The sequence below is a fragment of the Podarcis liolepis genome (assembly GCF_965112155.1).
Source record: "Podarcis liolepis genome assembly, chromosome: 3".
Classification (NCBI taxonomy): domain Eukaryota; kingdom Metazoa; phylum Chordata; class Lepidosauria; order Squamata; family Lacertidae; genus Podarcis; species Podarcis liolepis.
The window spans coordinates 34650111-34667299 of record NC_139557.1 but is presented as its reverse complement, the minus strand read 5'-3'; the positions used below and the strand labels follow the sequence as shown (position 1 = coordinate 34667299).

The window sequence follows — 17189 nt, the reverse complement described above, 5'->3', positions numbered from 1 at the left end:
ACAACAAACACTCTGTGAGGTGAGTAGGGCTGAGAGACTTCAGAGAAGTGTGACTAGCCCAAGGTCACCCAGCAGCTGAATGTGGAGGAGCGGAGACGCGAACCCAGTTCCCCAGATTATGAATCTACCGCTCCTAACCACTACACCACACTGGAATCACATTCAACAAATGATGTCACTATTAGTATCAATTAGTATGGCCATATTAATATAGGGTTCAGTTATGCTATTTTATGAACAACTTGGTAGAGGCAAAATTGGTCCTAATGTGATTTCCATCATGATGCTTCCCCCTTGCTTACTGCCAACTTTGACTGAAACACAAGATGCACCCACTCTTTATTGAGAAAGGAAATACGTCAGAAGCTCTGACCAGTTAAGTTATATAAAAAAATCAATGTGTTCCCAAACAATCTTATCTTACAGTTCAAAAGCAAAGACTGTTAAAATCATGCAAGCTTCCAAACAAGGCTGTGGTTTCTTTTAGAAAATAAGAGGCGTTCATTGACTATCGTTCCTTTCCAGTCTGCAGTACTCTGGTTACTGGTTGAGACAACTGGATGCACAGTTTTCCACTTACAAAAGTATTAAACTGCAGAGAAACTGGGATGCTCCCAGCTGTGAACAGGTCCATTGCCATTTGTTGGGAGTGTGCTTATATGGGTCAATGCAACGTGCTCTGATAACTTGGTAGCATGGTCAAAATGGGTGATCTGGGTGGTCAAGGATTTCCGACTTTCTGTGCTTGCCCGTCCTCGAAGCCGGTCCTCATTGTGGTGGCTAATGCCAAAGCAGCAGCAGCAGGAAAAAGCTGCTTTGAATTCTTCTCGGAATTTTCCTGCAAATCAAACAGCACCAGAAGCATGAGATAGTATACTATGAACTGGAATTTTTTCCCCCTACCAACAAATCATGTGTGAAAATGAATCCTAACTTCATTGATTTTTTAAAAAATGCCACTGATACAATTTGGGTAAACTAGGGTTACCAGACACCCCTGGTTTCTGGGGACAGTCCCGGGATTTGCAAATCTGTCCCCGGACAAATTCTGTCCCCGGAATGTCCCCAGATTTGCAAATCTGTCCCCAGGAAATGTGGCAGACCCTGGGCCCAAGCACACATGCATATTGCATAAAGGTGCAAAGCCCTTCTTTCCCACCCTGTGAAACATAAATGCGCAGAGTTTTTAAAAAATAGGGCAACACCCCCCACCCCCAGCTCCCGAGCCTCCCCCAATCAGTCAAAACAAAGGGGGAAGGAGATCTGTACTGCCGGACGTCCCCGGTTCCCCTTTGGCAGTGGCAGCAGCAGCAGTCAGCAGCCCGGAGCCAGCCTGGTAGGGCAGTTGGCTCTGGCTGGCTTCAGGCGCTGCCCGCTGCCGTGGCGCCCACCATTTTTCCTCTCTGGAAGTCCCCATGTGATGTGTCTTGTGTGCAACGCATCATATGGGGACTTCTAGAGAGGAAAAATGGTGGGCGTCACGACCATGAGCAGCTCCTGAAGCCAGCCAGAGCCAACTGCCCTACCAGGCTGGCTCCGGGCTGCTGACTGCTGCTGCTGCCACTGCCAAAGGGGAACCGGGGACGTCCGGTGGTACAGATCTCCTTCCCCGTTTGTTTTGACTGATTGGGGGAGGCTCGGGAGCTGGGGGTGGGGGGTGTTGCCCTATTTTTAAAAAACTCTGCGCATTTATGTTTCACAGGGTGGGAAAGAAGGGCTTTGCACCTTTGTGCAATATGCATGTGTGCTTGGGCCCAGGGTCTTTTGCCTCACCATCCCCACTACTGGCTCCCTGTTGCTACTCAGCTTCAAAAAAAAAAAAAAAAAAAAGGGGGGGGGTCCCTGGATTCATTGGAAAAAATCTGGTAACCACAGGGTAAACCCCAAAGAGATAATGACATAGCTTCATTAAAAACCTGTTCATTGCAAAATCATAGTATTATTCCCCCTCTTGGTTAAATGGGTGGATTCATGGCACACGTAGCGAAGAGAATATAGAGTTGGAAGGGACTACAAGGACCGTCTAGTCTAACCCCCTGGCAGTGCAGGTACCTTTCGCCCAATGTGGGGCTCAAACCCCCAACACTGAGATTAAGAGTCTCATGTTCTACCAGTAAACCCAATAGAGACAGGGAGTTCATCTGTCTTGTCCTGATGTTGGCAGCAAGGGTAGTGTGCAAGCATAACCCCCTCAGGCAGCCACCAGCAGATAGTCTGAAATTACTCATCAGCCTGAAACTCAAAGCAGGGAAGCCAATTGGAGGCACAAAATATTCCCACCCCCCAACAAGAAGATAAGGGAAGCCCAAAGGCTCATTTATTTGCTGATTATTTTTTTTATTTAAGACATTTCTATACTGTGTAATTGTTCACATTTCTAAGTGGTGAACACAAAGCAATGGGGCAATAAAACTTTTTCCTTTTTTTAATCGTTAGATGGAACACTGTCTTAAAATGCTGGGAAAAAAGGGCTTGGCCACATGCCTGGAGTGTAACAAGGAGGGTGGCTGCCTAATCTCAGTTGGGAAAGAGTTCCATGGGCTCAAACCCATTACATTGAATGAAAGACTTCTAGTAGTTCTGAGCTGTGTAGCTAAACCATGCAGGGAGGGGGGGGCATTGATAAAAGGTAGCAGAACTGAACGACTTACCACTGAGGAAGTTATAAATAATTGGGTTTGCTGCACTATTTGCATATACAAGCCAGTGGGAGAATGTAAACCAGGCATACACTGTTTCTCTGTCATTGGCATTGTTGAACATCCCAAACACCCTTAAAAAAACAGAAGAAACGAGAAGACATTAGAAATCTGATTAAATCTCAAATTAGCTTTCAGTTTGAAAGATTTGTACATAGAAAATGCAGAGGACCACAAGGACACAGTGTTTTCATTATTATTAAAGGAAAGGGCCTGTGCGTGTTCTCCAAGGGAGTGCAAATCTTATAAGTGACTTCTAAAGTTTACCGCATGCCTTGATTCAGATAACCACACACTGAGAAATATTTCCGGTCACCTCTGGCCTGAATGCTCTGTGTAAAGTGAGAATGGTGGTGCTGATGGGGGAACAAGGATTGTTCTGGTCTTGGACCCGGCAAATGTTGGTCCTTACCACACTAGCCCTGATCAAGGAGACCTGCTTAGAGACAAGAAGTTACGTGGAATCTTGCTACTTTGGTTGTCCTCACAGTACAAGGCTGCACTCCTCTGCTGGGTGTGCATACTCTAGTTCTGTTGTTTTCCTTATTCTTTCAGGAACCTGGCTTATCACTGAGACAACATTAATATTTGCTTGTGCTCTAATTTCCTGTTTACAGAGAAACACTAAACTCACCTAAGCCCCTTCACTCAAGTCCCTAAGACTGGAGTGCCCTCTAGTGCCTTTAAGTGTATCCTGCAGTTCTTGATTGTTCCCAATGTTGCCTCTTGCAAGATGTCAAGCATGGGCTTGCTGTACCCAGAACCCTTTGGTTCTTCAAGCAGGTTCTACCACCCTGCCTCTTTTCTCCTTCTCCTCTGCTTCTGAGCCTTAAGCAGCAGCTGAAGGAGCAGAGAGGTGTTTCCACACTTCTTGCTCAACTGTGTTGACAACTAGTCAAGCCAGCCACGTTCACATCAGCTCCAGTTTTGCCTGCCTTTCTGCAAAATTAAAAACCACATGCTAATACCAGGGTCGGGCCATAGCTCATTGCTCAAGCTCATTTCTTGTCCACTGAACGTTCAAGGCTCAGTCTCCAACATCTTCAGCAAATAAGGATTTCACATGACAGAACTGGAAAGGATTTCTGCCTGAGACCTTGTAGAGATCTGAGTCACTGTTGACCATTTGTTTGTGACTTTATGATTTTAAAGTTTTATGTTCTAATTATTTTATTGTATTCTTTTTGACTTGGCAGTTCATAAACAAACAAACAAACAAATGCTAATTTTGCTATAGGGCTAGTCAGCTGCAAAATGGAATCATCCTGCTACCTAAAGACTAGAAAATCACACACAGATGCATATTATTACTCATTGCGTATTAAGGTTACCTTTTTAATACATTGAGAATGCTAATTGGGAGATAGCAGAGGGCAAAAACCAAGAGAACGACCATGAGCATACGTGCTGTTTTCCTCCGGGTTTGGATTTGTTTGATTTCGGCTGCCACAGCACTAATCCTGAAATTTGCCGATGGCTTCTGCCTTTGGGTTTGCGCTGTGGATTGCAGAGGCTTCCACTTTCTCTGAATCACAGATGAAGTTCCTGGAATCTGGCAGAGCATAGTAAAGGGAATGTTAATTATTTCCATTTGCCCAAAGGGAAAATCTGTTAGGCTCACTGGCCCAGAGACAATAATAATAATAATAATAATAATAATAATAATAATAATAATAATAATAGACACACATATTGATTTCAATGCAATCTCTTTTCTATGGCTGAAATGAAAGATGCCTTTCCAGAATTGTGTTCATTTTGCTTATGCATCTCCATTCTGAATGTGAACCCCCTTTTGTTAGATATAAGAGAGACCTGAAGAGGGAACTCAGTAAAGATGCTGAATTGATGAAAACTGGGAGGTAACAGATGACCACCTTGCCAACTTTGGTGCTTTGTGTGACATTTTGTCTGATGATGGTTCGTCTAGGAGTATTAAAAGCAGAATTTTAAAACGATGTTTTAAATTGTATTGTATTGGTTGCATTTTGATTTTGATTTTCTTTTGTATATGGCTTTGTAAAATTGGGTTACAAATTTAGCAAATTTAAACTTAATACCTGATATACTACTGTAGCGCACCCATAAGACACAACTAAGGATCTAGTTTATGGGAGCATATTGCTAACTTAGCCAAAGATTCATAAACATGTTCAGAGAGATTATTGGTCCAAAATATGGAACTTTTTAATGAATAAATAAATCAAGTTGGCAAATACAAGGGATAACCGATGAACAACTGGTTCTCTTAATGAGCTCTAATATCACTGAAAAATTGTGCCCAATTGTGCACAATTTCCAATGATATTAAAAAGCCACTATGGTACACCTGCTCTACTTGATGTGACGTACCTGAGCAAAGAGTCAAATCACACTAGCTAATAGGTGTTAAGTAGGCTTGCTGTGTTAATTCTCCTTAATATAACACCTTGTTCGCTTTGTCAACTGCACTTGAAAAACAGAGATATGTTATTTTCCATGAGTAAGAGTAGAAACAGCTTCTGCTAATGTATTAAATCTACTCTATCAACAGAAATAAGAAACCAGAAAACATAATATGTATCATGCCGAAGTGCAATGTAAATGTTTCTGAAATGTTTACAACATTTTTCCTTCTCTGTTCTAGGTGATTTTTCCATTTCTTTTATCAAGCCTTCATCCGAATGTAAACTAAGAGCCAGGGAAGAAAATGATCCTATCTTAGCAGGAATAATTTCATTTCAGCTCTTTAGAGTGAAAATGTAAGCTAAGAATTTGTGGACTGGATGCAAGCACTTACTTTGCTGTATCAGTTCATATGCTTGGATGGTTTTGGAGAACATGGTGTTCCTTTTTTGGTGAAAGATTGCTTGCATGTGAATTATACACAATTATTCTACTCTGTACCATTAATATATTTTTGTGTCCATTACTGAAATACATAAATATGTCATTCTTTAAGAGGCATCATGAAATGGATCACACAGATGGATCTCACAGCAAAATAAGCTTACCTGCCGGCACCATAGCTTTTGAAATATCTGTAGGTAGGCCAACACCATCAGACACAGTGGGGCCATATATGTAACCAGGAAAAAACAAGTGTGATACATTTTAGGGTAGACTTCAGCTGCAAAGAAAACCAAAAAGGACTTGAATAACATCTCTTTTGATCTTCTCTACGTGCGCTCATTTGAAGTTGTTAGTTGCTATGTAATTGTTAATGCATGCAACAAACATATTGTAAAATTAAAGGGCTGAATAGATAGGATCGTTTCAAAACAGGAGCCTTTCCTCCAAAACATTCCTTTTTTAAAAAAAATGATATTTATTGAAACACATTTTTTTTTAAAAAATACACCAAAAAAGAAAAATAGAAACACAAAAAGAAAAAAAAACAATAAAACCATTTTTTTCATATTCTCCAAATTTCATTACCTTCTTTCCCTGACCTCCTCCCCCTCCCATCTCTTGTTTCTTGATTAATAATTGTCCCAGCAAATCCTTTCCATAGTTCATAATATTTTATCATTATGTTATCTTACTCTAATCTCATTTTATCTTTTAAAAACAAACTTAAAGTTTAAAATTCAATTTTTTTTAAAGAATTTCTCAAAACCAACCCTTTTACCAGATTCTTTAAATATTTTAGCCAGAGCCAATTAATTCCATTTCAGCATTTCCCCAACATTCATAAAACTTTTCTAATAATAGTTGTAATAATATAAGAAAGTTCAATTCAGTCTTCTTCCAGCTTCCCCTTCCCCCGGTCCCGGGGTTGTCAGTCTTTTCCCCCCCATTAGTCCAGCGCATTAACCTGGTGCCCTTATATCCGAGGCCTTCAAATCTCTTCCATGTCCCTTTCGCAGCTCTTCTTCATTTCTTCCTTTCAGTCGCAGGAACTCCAGCCTTGTAGTATTTTTGACCCTTTTCGACAAATCAGCCCCTTTCACATAATCCAGACTAAGCTCCATGTAATGTTTTACAGCATGTTTCAAATTCCCTCCAAACTTAAAAAGCCCAACAGCTCCAAATCTCTGGCAGCCCATTTCCGGGCTGTGAAAGTCCGAACATCCCAACATAGGGGGTTCAAACCAACCCCCCATTTCTAGTCCAATCAAGACTTTCTCTTTCAAATCCAAAGGCTCATTTTCCTGCTGGGCCATAAGTCCCTCCATCTCTGGCTCCCAGGATTCAACAAAGTCCTCTTCTTTTCGTTGTTTTGTCTTGGCACACTCCTGTTTTAATTCCTGAATGGGCTCCTTATGATTTTCCACTGCCTGATCAAGAGCACTGGCAGCTTTTGTCATAAAGTCCATCTTCTGACTTAATTGGTCCAATAGGGCATTTATGTTACAGAGAGCACCCAACAGTGCTTCTGAAGTCATTGTCTTACAAGGTCACAGAACTCTTCCCACGACCAAAATCAATAAACAATTACAGTTCCCAGGTTACAGTTTCATGGCTCCCCTCTAGGGGGAGAAGCTTCTGATTGTTCTTTACCTCGAGTACCCAAGGAACAAAGTATCTTCCTCAAAATATTCTGTCCATTTTCTTTTTTTTTTTTGAAAGCGAAAAGAAACAATGGAGTCACAATGTTTCCCTCCTTTTAGCTATCTGTCAAAATATTTATTTCTGGTCAATGAGCTTCAAACGTCAAATCTGACCCCCTGCTCCAGGGGCAGGACGGTGGAAAATTACTTTACTTTCACTTTATTTCCGCAGGTTTTAACAAGTCAATAAAAAGACCCCCTTCTTCTCCTGCTTCCGAAGGGGGGTTCCGCTGTTTTAAATGGTGAAAGACGATCTTTTAAGAGAGATTTTTAAGGCTCTAGTTTGCATTGTCTTTGCTTTGTTATAACACAAGGGAACGGAAAGGCGACTTCCTGTTTAGCTCTTTCCGTTTCAGTACCAAATTGGGGTGAATTTTAAAGTCCAGATTCCTTTAGCTTCGCCAATACTTGTTTAAAATCCAGATATTTAACGTTCCAGTACTCACGGTTGGTTATTTCAGTGCCGAATTGTCCCAGGAAAAAGGCAGCGCTCTCCGATGACAGCTATGCGGCTTCGCTCCGCAGAAAAAGCGATCGACTCACAGCACAGCGCCACTTCCCCCTCTTCACTTCGGAGCCCGTTTCTGGGTTCCTTAGTGGGTTGGGGGGGCGCTAAAGGTGCCCGCCGAGTCCCACGGTCACAGGCTTCATCCGCCTGTGATTTCCAGAAGGGTCCCCGCTACGCCGCAGCGGTAAAGACCCGTTTCATGCGGAGCTTGTCCCTCCTGTTCAGAGGGAGTCCGCCATCATCGGAGGCGCCACCCCGGAAGTCTTTCCTCCAAAACATTCCAAGCACATTATTAACCAAGGCCACTCAGATCCTAGCATGTTTTGCATGTGGTGAAAAGCCTTTAGGGTAGGGTGTTTCACACTTCGTGACCCCATGGACCAGAGCACGCCAGGCACTCCTGTCTTCCACTGCCTCCCGCAGTTTGGTCAAACTCATGCTGGTAGCTTCGAGAACACTGTCCAACCATCTCGTCCTCTGTTGTCCCCTTCTCCTTGTGCCCTCCATCTTTCCCAACATCAGGGTCTTTTCCAGGGAGTCTTCTCTTCTTATGAGGTGGCCAAAGTATTGGAGCCTCAGCTTCAGGATCTGTCCTTCCAGTGAGCACTCAGGGCTGATTTCCTTAAGAAAGGATAGGTTTGATTATCTATCTATATCTATATCTATATCTATATCTATATCTATATCTATATCTATATCTATATCTATATCTATATCTATATCTATATCTATATCTATATCTATATCTATATATATATATATGCAGGTTTTGGTGTCCTCGGGTGTCTTCCCGTGTAAAAGTTGGGGTGTCTAGGCGACGTTTCGACGAGGTCTCACTCGTCATCTTCAGGCTGGTGCTTTCGGCTTCTTGTTACTGGAACAGAGCGGGATCTCAGTGTTTGAGTTCCTATAAATACTGTAGAGGGGTGTGGTGTATTGCCTCAAAAGTTCTGGGCAGAGGGGAGGTTCCCAGGCTAGTGTTCTTTTCTTCTTTTGTTCCTTAATTACTTGAGGGATATCTTGAGTGATTTCTTGAGTGATATTCTGAGTACCACTTAGGTGGGTCATTAGGTGTGGATTAGTTGCTAAAGCCTTCGTGTCTTGACCTCTTGAATTTGTGAAGAGTTTTTCTGGGAAGATGGCTGTACTGCACTTAGTTGTGCTTTGGCTTGGCTTCGTGTATAGGGGCGAGCTGTGGTTTTGTGCCCTGTGCCAGCCAGATCTGTGTAGGGATTGCAGGGGGGTGCAGCATCCGGAGGTGCCACTATGGTTTGGTTACTGGATGGTGTCTGTAATTTATCTGTGGAGAGGGTCTGGGTTTGGGTCTGGTGTGGTTGATTGGTGGTGGCGTTCTGTGTGCCTCTGGATCTGGTGTCGGTTTTTGTGGGGAGGGCTAATTTCCAGATGTCTGGCAGGCGGGACGTGTCGTCACGCTTGTTCATGTTATGAGGGTGTTTCTCTATCTCGATGGCTTCCATGATTATTCTCTTGTGGTGATGTTCCATGTTAAAGAGCAATTTGGAATCTGCAAAATTAATTTCGTGTCCTGTTTCTTTCATGTGTTGGAAAAGAGAGGAAGATTTTTCTTCTTTTTTGACGGCATTCTTGTGTTCTGCGATACGTGCATTTATTCGTCTGTTTGTTTGTCCAATGTACGTGGCTGGGCAGACTTTGCAGGGTATTTCATAGACCCCTTGGTTTTCCAACTGGATTTTATCTTTGGGGTTTCTGAGGATATTGGCTATTTTTTGGTTGGTGCAAAAGGCTGTTTTGATATTGTGTTTATGGAGGATTTTGCTAATTTTATCTGTAGTGCCCTTGATATAAGGAAGGAGGGCCATGCCATTGTTTTCTTCCGTGTCTTGGTTTTTGGGGGGTGTTTCTTTTTGGATTAGCTTCTTAACCCTGTTTTGCTGGTATCCATTGGCGATTAACACATTTGAGAGATTCTGTAACTCAGTTGTCAAGTGGTCTTTGTCAGCCAGGCGTTTGGTTCTGGAGATGAGGGTCTTGGCTACGGAGTTTATTTGTGCAGGGTGGTGGTGTGATTGAGCATGTAAGTAGCGGTTGGTGTGTGTTTTTTTCCGGTAGATAGTGTGTCCTAGGGAGCCATCAGGTTTTTTGTAGATTAGGACGTCAAGGAAGGGAAGCTGGTTGTTGGCTTCTATTTCCATAGTGAATTGTATTTTGGGGTGTAGGCTGTTGAGATGTGTGAGGAAGCTATCTAGTTTTTCTTTCCCGTGTGGCCAAATTACAAAGGTGTCGTCAACATATCTGAGCCAAAGTTTGGGTTTGTGTTCTGACTTGTCTAAAGCATTGGTTTCAAAGTGTTCCATGTACAGATTTGCGATGACCGGTGAGAGGGGTGATCCCATAGGTGCTCCTTCTATCTGTTTGTATCTTTGTCCATTGTGGATGAAGTACGTGTTGGTTAGGCAGTGGTTGGTCAGGTCCAGGATGTATTCGGGGGGATTGTATTTGTTTTGAATGGCTGTCAAGGCTTCATTAATGGGCACTTGTGTGAAGAGAGATACAACATCGAAGCTCACAAGTAGGTCATCGGGATGTAGGTTTTGCTTCTTTATTGTTTCTATGAACTGGCAATACACCACACCCCTCTACAGTATTTATAGGAACTCAAACACTGAGATCCCGCTCTGTTCCAGTAACAAGAAGCCGAAAGCACCAGCCTGAAGATGACGAGTGAGACCTCGTCGAAACGTCGCCTAGACACCCCAACTTTTACACGGGAAGACACCCGAGGACACCAAAACCTGCATTCCTGTACCCGTGAAAATCTACGAAAACATATATATATATATATATATATATAATCCCTTTGACTTTGCAGCTGACTAGATTGCTAAACTAATGTTCAGAAGCATTTGGAAGCACCTAGCCATCCAAAGGCATTGGTTACGCCATCGCCTGAAGACCTTGCTAAAAGATGAGGATGTAGAAAACAATGGAGAGCAACCTTGAAATCAAGGTTGCGAAGCTTAGATTTCCAAAATTGTTGGCCCCCTGGGGTAAGGGTCAGAAGGCCAGCTAGGATTGTTAGGAACACAGGAAGCTTTCTTCCACTGGTCCATCTACAGTATTGTTGACGTTGACTGGTAGCAGTTTTCTGGGGTTGCAGACAGGAGGTCTCTTCCAACTCTACCTAGAGATGTTGAGGACTGAGCCAAGGACCTTCTGCATGCAAAGCAGATGCTCTACCACTGGACTGGACTGGACTGGACTACCACTCTACCTTCACCACTTGCAGCCTGGTCAGAACCTTGTGGAGTCAGGAAAAGTATTGAACTGTGAGGTGAAGATCTAGGATGGAATCTGGCATATAAGGGGTTGAGCCACAGCAAATCTGATGGGTTGTGGAAAAAGCCAGCCAATACATATAGCAGATTATGGGGTGGTGCCAGACAGAATTGGGAGGTCACAGGCTTTTGAAGCCCAGTGCCTGTTACCTCCTAATGGTCAGACCAGTGAAGTACTGGGCAGTCCTGCTTTAAGTGCTTTGTACAGAATTCTTCAATGGTGTGAATCTCCCAAGGGTTTTATAATTATGCATGAATTACCCGTTTCCAGGATCTGCAACTGTGATGTTATCTGGGTAAATCTGTATCTTTCACATGAACCAGATGGAGTCGTTTTTCTCTTAGTGCACAGAATATATAAGAAGGTTCAGTAACTGTCTAGGTCTGAAAAGAAACATTGCTGTGTCAGGGAGCCAGAACTGTAATTGAAATTTTACTGCAGGGGAAATTACCATTATCTTAAGTATTTGAGCTCTCAACCGGCAGGACTCAAGAAAGCTCATAAAGAGCCACCACCTGCCTGCACGGTGACCTTCAGGCAGCATAGTGCAAGCATAATTGCAGCATTTATTTCAACAACCATTGGAGGTTTATGGCTTCTAATTTAACATCTTTAGCTTTTCTTTTTTTAAAAAAAAAGGGAGAAAAATGTAGAAGCTGCTAGGCTGTGTACAAGTTGATGATGGATCAAGATGGATGAAGAACGAGCCTTTTCCTTTGAAGTGGTCTCAATCAGGGTGGGGATGCATTTGGAGGCAGAACTTCAAAGAAAACCCAGGGCACATACTTCACATAACAGTTGCTTAAGGACCTTTGTGCTTTAAGTAGAACTAAAGATTCCACCAATGTAGCAATTATTACATCTGACTGACAGGATGGGTAGGAGTGTGAGAGAGCTGAAGGTTTCGTCATCAAGGAACCCAAATCCTTAGCTGCTGGGTGCTGTGTTAAAGCATCGGTGAAATTGCTGAATGGCTCTCAGTGCCTTGATTCAGCTGTGTGATTGCCTGTGCATATGTGAGGCTGGTGGTGAACTCATGGCCCAACAGTTACTACATGCTGATCATGTAACTGCAAACCCTGTTTTGTGATACTATGACCAAGCAAATCAGGGCATGCCCCTAAAGAGGAAATCCTTTTTGCTAGGTTGTGTTCTATGTTGAGTTGGGATCCCATTGCCAGTCCCATGTGCTCCCAACAGGAAATTGTGAGGTATTATTGAACCTTTTTGACCGTCATAGCTGGAAAATGGAGCACTGGAAAAGTAGAGACATTTCAGCTTCCTCCCAGAACTCATCTCTGGGAGCCTGAAAAGCAAATTAATTCTAATAGTCTCCCAGGGAAGTGAAAGTATGCTTGACACCGCCTTCTGGCAGGGATGGAGAAATTTCTTCCTCTCGGATTGGCCAATCCGGAAATAAGGAGCAAGGGGAGACTTAAAAGCTGAGGTCCCTGTGATGTCAGCAGGACTGACTTCCAAGCAAATGGATAAAGGGTTCAATCTTTTCCTTCACATACTGTTTTTTCTATATGTAAGGTGCCTTTTGTGTGTGTGCTGCTGAAGAATCCAATCATTCAATCCCCTGACAGTCCAAAGTAAATTAAAACCACAATAGCAAAACAAAGTAAATAGTAAATGCATAGCAAACAGCAGAAGTAATACATTTGTTGTTGTTAAGTCGTTTAGTTGTGTCCGACTCTTCATGACCCCATGGACCAGAGCATGCCAGGCACTCCACACACCAAAAACCCAAAGGCCTGGGGAAATAAAAATGCCAGAGCCAAGAAGAGTTCCTCCTTGGCCCCAAGTACACCTCCTAGGAGAGGGAATTCCAAAGGTGGAGTGCCACCATCGAAAAGGCCCTATCTTCACCTGACTTCTAATGACAGGGAGAGACAGAGACCATCTGAACGATCAGTCATTTTACTTGTATGCCACCTTCTGATGTGCTTCTGAAACTGCTCTGAATGCATGGGCTTGCAAGGTCTTGTGGAAGATGGCAGTCCTTAAGGTATCCAGTTACCTTTGGTTATTCTGGTGATACCTTTGGTTATTTTGAGCTATCTAAAGGCCTGTGAAATTTCACAGATGAGGTGGTGGTTGGGAGGGAGAGAGCATTTGCATGTTTCCCATAAGCACCTGACCAGTTCCTGTGAAAACAGCAGACCCATCCCATGTTTCTATGTTCACATGTTCAAGTCGTAAGCTATGTCAACACAGGCACAATATAGGCCCAACACAGACACCAACATAGGTGTCAAAGGGCACCCTTCTGGGCTGCAGAGAGCTTTCCTCTTAACAGTAACCACAGTGTACCCAACACTTGTACCCAGCAGTGCTGCTCAGTGGGGTGGAGAACAGCTCACCTAGTTTCGCAATGAAGAAGAAGGGTGGAGCCAGTGAGGAGGTCAGCACTGTGTGAGTGCTGTGGTGGAACCAATCTGTTGCTCCCGCTGCTGCGTCCGCACCGCAGAGACCTCCCTCCTACTTTGCCCCCCCCCTCAGTTATAGGAAGCAACGCAAGCAATACTGACCCACCCACTCCGCCTCATTGACTGCTACTGCTTGTACCTAAGAAATCCAGTTAGAGATTAAAGGCAGCTAAAAGCCAGTGCCAGAGAAGATCATGCAAAGTCCTGGTTTCAACCAATACCCAACAATTCAGGAGATGAGATGTTCATACAGTGGGTTTGTTAACTGTACAGTTTTCCTTCCATAATGTCCATGTGGGCAATTCCAGTCCTGTGGTGAAAAACACTCACCTCCCCAGTGTTCATCGCAAACCGTGAATAAGATGGTTTTGTTGGCTAATGCTGGCAAGACATGGCTGCACTCCATGACGAACGCCTGGGGGATCATTATAATGCAGGACACAATCCAGATAATGATAATGCTGTTCCTGGCCCGCTTGGCTGTGCTTTTAAACATCAAAGGGTGACAAATGGCATACCATCGATCCAGGGCGATGCAACTCAGGGTTAGCACGGAAACAGAGACCGACACAGTCTAGGAAGGGGGGAAAGGAACAGAAGGGCAACAAAGCATCAGTAAAAACAAGGAGGAGGGAAATGTTGCTTTGGCACTTTTAACGATTCTTTCAGAATCACATTAACTTTCCCCTCCATGGGCACAATCCAGCTAACAAAAGTCACCTCTCAGTCCTGTTAAAAGCAATGGACTGGACTGTTGGGGGTTTTTCCTGACTCCCATACCCAATTTATTTGGGGGGTGGGGTGCATAGGAGGAGGGGGGAGGGGGAAGTCTTTGCACAGGATTGGTTAGGTAAATGCCATCTAGAGTGCCAATCATCTGCAAATGAAAAGCAGTCCCCCCTTTTTTTTAAAAAAAAAGCATATTCTTGTTATGAATCTGGGAGTGCAAGGCACACTAAATTCGGGATTAAGCTAGTGGTAGGTTTTAATTTAAGTCTGGAGTATCAAAGACAGGAAATGGCCAGACACATGTGTATTTAGTATCAATCAAGTGTGTCTTTGAGCCATGCATGATCTTGCTACTCCTTTAGTTAATCCAAGTGTTACAGCTAATTAAGTCAGAACTGGCCTACTGCAAGTGAGGTGTTAGCAATGAGTCATTAGCAACTACAGTATAAGGGATTGAAGAAATTTACCATAGAGTGCAAAGAAATAAGCCCCTTTGACTGGAGAGATAAAAGCCAAGATCTCAGAGAAGGGAGGGGAAGTAATGTGGGCCAGAAATTGAGTGAGGTGGTATAATAATAATAATAATAATAATAATAATAATAATAATAATAATAATTTATTTATACCCAGCCCATCTGGCTGGGTTTCCCCAGCCACTCTGGGTGGCTTCTAACTGAATATTAAAAACAATACAGCATTAGACATTAAAAACTTCCCTAAGCAGGGCCGCCTTCAGTTGTCTTTTAAAAGTAAAATACAGGGTAGTTGTTTATTGCCTTCACATCCGCTGGGAGGGTGTTCCACAGGGCAGGCACCACTACTGAAAAGGCCCTCTGCCTGGTTCCCTGAACCTCACTTCTTGCAGTGAGGGAACCACCAGAAGGCCCTCACCGCTGGACCTCAGTGTCTGGGCTGGATGATGGGGGTGGAGATGCTCCTTCAGGTATACAGGACTGAGGCCATTTAGGGCTTTAAAGGTCAGCACCAACACTTTGAATTGTGCCTGAAGATCTTTCAGGACCGGTGTTATATGGTCTCGGCCGGCAGCCACTCCCAGTCACCAGTCTAGCAGCCGCATTCTGTATTAATTGAAGTTTCCAAGTCACCTTCAAAGGTAGCCCCACATAGAGCACATTGCAGTAGTCCAAGTGGGAGATAACTGGAGCATGCACCACTCTGGCAAGACAATCTGTGGGCAGGTAGGGTCTCAGCCTGCATACCAGATGGAGCTGGTAAACAGCTGCCCTGGACACAGAATTAACCTGCGCCTCCATGGACAGCTGTGAGTCCAAAATGACTTCCCAGGCTGCGCACCTGGTCCTTCAGGGACACAGTTACTCCATTCAGGATCAGGGAGTCCTCCACACCTGCCCGCCCCTTGTACCCCAAGAACAGTACTTCTGCCTTGTCAGGATTCAACCTCAATCTGTTAGCTGCCATCCATCCTCCAACTGCCTCCAGGCACTCACACATGACTTTCACTGCCTTCACTGGTTCCAATTTAAAAGCGAGGTAGAGCTGGGTATCATCCGCATATTGATGAACACCCAGCCCAAACCCCCTGATGAACTCTCCCAGCAGCTGCATGTAGATGTTAAAAAACATGGGGGAGAGGATGGAACCCTGAGGCACCCCACAAGTGAGAGCCCAGGGGTCTGAACACTCATCCCCCCCCCACCACTTTCTGGAACGGCAGTGACAAGCAAAAGTGCAGGATGCAGAGAAAAATGGCTAGTGTCTGTTGAATCAAATGCTGTGCTTCTGGAGAAGGTAAAACCGCCTTGGAGTGTAATGCTGGGGACCTCCCCCCCCCCCAAGCAGGCTCAAGTTGTGTGTATATGTGTGTAAATAAACCATATCTCATAAAGAAACCACAGTCTTCACCGTGCTTCATTTTCCCAATGAAACACAGGCCCAGGTGGGAAATTTGTGCTTGGAATCTCACACTTCTCTGGGGATTGGGGTGGCATGTTACATTATGTTTAACGAAAGGATGCACTCTCTTCATCTAGTAGGTGCTTTAGAGGAAAGGCCTGATGTGGTGGGAGAAATTCTATGATGGAGGGATGTGGAAGAAGGCCAATAAAACAATGAGAGAGTTTTGGATATAGTTGAGACGAATGCGTTAACACCCTAAGAGGGCCCTGTTTCTCCCATAGCTGCAGCATTGGATTGTAAACAAGCACCAAACATTGCTCTGTCTGTCCTCTCCCAGTTTGCTGTTTTTACACCATTGCTACCTCTGCTCCCAACTCTGCCTTTTTCTGTTGAGGGATCCATTTGCTGTCTTGCACTAAGCCCCTTAATCCCCCATCACCTCGCCAGGAAGCTAGTTTGGCTATTTCCCAGAATTAGAAGGTTTAATTAACTTTTAACACTTGCTGGATCCAGGGATTAGAGGGGCCAGGCACCTGACCTCAATGCATAACACTATACATATTTATATTAAAATGTAGCCCGCCCAGTCCTCCCCCCACACCTTGGAAAACAATACCTGCAAATAAGGGATCACCTTGCACAGGCTGTCCCCAAGGAACCACGTCTCGGTGATATCCACCACTAACGTTGCTGGAAGACAAGTGATGGTGACAAGGACGTCAGCTAGTGAGAGGTTGACTATGAAGTAATTGGTGACTGTTCTCATGTGGTGGTTTTTCCATACTGCAACACAAACTATTTGCAAAGAAGAATCAATAGGGACATCAGGAAACAACAAATCAGAACAATGCAATTATCTTGGTCCAAGAGGAGTGACCAGAAAAGGCCAGGGCTTGGGAACCAAGTTTCTCAATGTTGTGCCTTCTAAGCATTACCTAATCTTCCATATCTTCTCCCAGTTTAAGATCCTCTCATTGGGTACACTCAGACGGTTTCTACGTCTCCTGTAGTGAAAGGAGGGATCTGCCTGGGATGCCCAAGCCATATGATTGTCTTGGAGAAAGAACAACTGCCTACATTCTTGGAGAAGGCA

At 43.9% G+C, this 17189-nt stretch overlaps 1 protein-coding gene across 2 annotated transcripts in view; it reads right to left on the bottom strand.

Annotated features, from left to right (window-relative positions):
• Positions 1-69: 69 nt before the first annotated feature.
• Positions 70-17189, bottom strand: part of HCRTR2 (hypocretin receptor 2) — a 30055-nt gene continuing 12935 nt past the window's right edge. The window contains exons 2-7 of one of the 2 annotated variants that reach the window (XM_083495652.1): positions 16713-16891; positions 13820-14063; positions 5693-5808; positions 4031-4251; positions 2652-2773; positions 70-838 (exon numbers count right to left, since the gene is read on the bottom strand). In XM_083495652.1, the coding sequence (XP_083351778.1) occupies positions 588-838; positions 2652-2773; positions 4031-4251; positions 5693-5808; positions 13820-14063; positions 16713-16891 (1133 nt within the window). In that variant the 3' untranslated portion in view covers positions 70-587. The remainder of the gene's footprint in view (positions 839-2651; positions 2774-4030; positions 4252-5692; positions 5809-13819; positions 14064-16712; positions 16892-17189) is intronic. The other variant, XM_083495653.1, reaches the window with a different exon arrangement.